The sequence below is a fragment of the Scomber scombrus genome, chromosome 9 (assembly GCF_963691925.1).
Source record: "Scomber scombrus chromosome 9, fScoSco1.1, whole genome shotgun sequence".
In the NCBI taxonomy this organism is placed as follows: domain Eukaryota; kingdom Metazoa; phylum Chordata; class Actinopteri; order Scombriformes; family Scombridae; genus Scomber; species Scomber scombrus.
In genome coordinates, this window is record NC_084978.1 from 802,685 (window position 1) to 805,952 (window position 3,268).

General features: G+C 40.1%; 1 protein-coding gene across 1 annotated transcript in view; it reads right to left on the reverse strand.

Moving 5' to 3' along the window:
* Nucleotides 1–963: 963 nt before the first annotated feature.
* The window catches only part of LOC133986366 (coiled-coil domain-containing protein 69-like), a 4,262-nt gene continuing 1,957 nt past the window's right edge, over nucleotides 964–3,268 (reverse strand). The window contains exons 2-6 of the mRNA XM_062426188.1: nucleotides 3,019–3,092; nucleotides 2,730–2,831; nucleotides 2,346–2,465; nucleotides 2,077–2,174; nucleotides 964–1,318 (exon numbers count right to left, since the gene is read on the reverse strand). Of these exons, the coding sequence (XP_062282172.1) occupies nucleotides 1,144–1,318; nucleotides 2,077–2,174; nucleotides 2,346–2,465; nucleotides 2,730–2,831; nucleotides 3,019–3,092 (569 nt within the window). The 3' untranslated portion in view covers nucleotides 964–1,143. The remainder of the gene's footprint in view (nucleotides 1,319–2,076; nucleotides 2,175–2,345; nucleotides 2,466–2,729; nucleotides 2,832–3,018; nucleotides 3,093–3,268) is intronic.

Genomic DNA, 3,268 nt, shown 5'->3' on the forward strand with positions numbered 1-3,268 from the left:
AATTATTATAGATACTAATTAATCTGCATTATTTTCTCGATTAATCAATTAAATGTTGATAAAACTGTAAATAAAAACATTCACAGAGTCTCAGAGCCTGTTTTTTATCTAACAATCTAAAACCTTAAAATATTAAATTTTCTGTCATGACGAAGAAAAACAGAAAATAATCTCAGTTGAAAAGCTAAAAAACAAACTGAAACAAATGATTGATTATTAATTATAACAATAGTTTCAGTTTGGATCGACTAATTGATTAATTGTTTTAATTACAAACATAATCACAGCTGTTCCTCCTGCAGGTCAAAAATAAAGCTTAACGTTTAAATTATCTCACAATTCAATGAAAGTCGGGATGATTATTGAACCATAAGTTTGATTTTTAGGTAATTAGATGAAAATAAATCCAGATTTCTGACATAAAATCATTAATAAACGGGTCAAATCAAACCTGAGACCAACAGGAGGGTTAATAAGAGATGCAGAGTTTTATGTTTAAAGCTGCAATAATTATAATAATTGGCGTATAATTGATTAATCACGAACTATTTTGATCATAGATTAATCGATTTGATTCTTTTAAGGGAAGAAAAAGTGAAAGTTCTGATTCAGCTTCTTAACTGTGAATATTTTCTGTTTTTTATGACAGTAACTGAACATCTTTAAGAGACTTGAGGTCATAAAACGACCCAAACAACTAATTAATTGATTAATCGAGAAAAACCATCAACAGATTAATTAGTAATGAAATAATCGTTAGTTGCAGCTGTTGTGATTTTGCACATTTGAATGGGAGCTGTTTGTAGTTTGTCTCGTAGCAGCTGCTGTAGTGAAGCTGATTGAATGAAATACTGAATGAGAAAAACGTTCTGAGGCTCGACAGGAAGTGACATCACACTCGGTGACGCCGCCGTTCATCGACAAAATAAAAGAGTTAAAACACAAAAACTCAGACGAGCAGAAACACATCAGATCAGTCGCTAAGAGTCCTCAGAGGTTTGATCATGTGGTCGTTCTCTGGTCCCCCCCCTGTTATTTAGGAGGGGGGGGGGGGGGTCATGTGACAGGATCCAGGTTTTAAAGCCCTTAAATCTGATCCCGGAGCAGCAGAGTGAATGAAACAGTCCGGTTTGTGCGCTGGGATCATCTGGGAGCGATCTCAGGCACCATGGCTGCGATGTGGATGGTCGGGCCGCGGCTCGAGTCTCTGTGTCTCAGCTTAAACATCAGCTGCTCTTTTTCCTGAGAAAGCTTCTGGTTCACTATAACCTGCCTCTCCAGCGCAGCCTTGAGGTCCTGCTGCTCCTTCGACAGCTGCCTGAAGAGACGAGAGAGGAAACGAGAGATTAACATCATCTTCTGAGGCACTGCAGCAGCTTCTTCCAGAAAAGAGGAGGAAGAGGAGGAAGATGAGGATGAAGAGGAAGAGGGAGATGAGGAAGAAGAGGAGGAGTAGGAGGAGGAAGATGATGAGGAGGAAGAGGATGAGGAGGATGAGGGTGAGGATGAAGAGGATGATGAGGAGCAGGAGAAGGAAGAGGAAGATGAGGATAAGGAGGAAGATGAAGATGATGATGAAGAGGAGGGTTAGGAGTTTTTACTTGTTGCTGTTGGTTTGTTTGTTGATAAATGTTAAAATCAGAAGCTTCTGATAGTTTAACGAGCAGCAAACTCATCAGAATAGTAAATAACGTCAGGAGGAAAAAGCTTTAATGAACACAGAAATTATTACATGAAGTTTTAAGTGATTTGTTAGTTTAGCATTTTAAGGTAGATTTAAGGTTTTTTCTTATTTTTCTTACATTGTTTTGTCTGCTTTTGTTTTTTCTAAATTTTCATTTAAAAACAAAAACAAACTGATTTATTGCAGCAGGAGAAACGTCCAGCAGGAGGCGCCAAAGTACTGCTGCTGTTAGATGAAGGAGAGGATGATGAGGAGGAAGAGGAGGAAAAGGAGGAGGATGAGGAGGATGAGGAGGAAAAGGAGGATGATGAGGAGGAGGAAGAGGAGGAGGATGAGGAGGAGGAAGATGAGGAGGAAGCTGATGAATGTTGATAATGTTGAAGTGAACTTACTGAATGAGACTTTGACAGTTTTCTATTCTGACTCCCAGATCTTCGTTCTGCTGCAAGATGTTAATGATCTGATCCTCCAGAGACAGATTCTTCTCCACCTGAAGGAGGAAGAGGAGGAGGAGGAGGAGAAGGAAGAGGAGGAGGAGGAGGAGAAGGAGGAGGAGGAGGAGAAGGAGGAAGAGGAGGAGGAGGAAGAGGAGGAGGTATAATATATCTCATAGTATATTTTATATTATATTACAGGAGTTTTATTTCGAAGGTCTTCCTACCAGCGCGTCCATCTGCTGCAGCTTCCTGTTCTGCTCCTGCACGCGCTCAGACTTCATCTCGATGACGAACAGCAGAGACTCCTGCTCAGACTCCCAGAATGCACCGGGGCTGCCGTGGGCCTAAAGGTCAGAGGTCAGAGAGTTTATTAAAGTTTTTATTAGAGAATCATGACGTCAGACTGTAGAAGAGTTTAATACTTAATAAATGTTTAGAGTTTTACTTTGAGATTAATTCTGATTAAATAAAATAACACACACACACACACAGTAACACACACACAGTAACACACACAGTAACCCTAACTCCCCCCCTCCAGCCCCCCCCCCCCACAGTAACACTCCCCCCCCCCCCCCCCCCCACATTAACACACACTCCCCCCCCACCTGTATATTCCTCTTCAGATCTTTCTTAAACGTGGATTCTTGGACTCGTCTCTTCAGCTCGTTATAAACCTGCAGATCAGCTGACAGCTCCGAGACCTTTACCTTTAATAACACAGATCAGCAGGATGAGTACACACACACACACACACACACACACATACACACACACACACACAGATCAGCAGGATGAGTACACACAAACACACACACACACACACACACACACACACACACACACACACAATCTATAAACTAATAAATGAAATCATCTTTCTATCTCTATTTTTACCTTCAGCTCGTTTTCAGCAGCCTGAAACTTTTCTGTCAGCTCAGTTTTTTCTTCTTTGTTTCTTTTCTGAAGTTCTGCAGAAAACAAGTCAAACAAACATCATCAGCAGATTAAACAGAGAACAATGAGACACATCAGGGTTCCTGCAGGAGGAATTATAGCTGTTATTATTAAACAGGAGAAGTTATAATAAATACTGAACATGATTAAATAATAATAACTGATTACAGACTTTATTATTATTGTTATA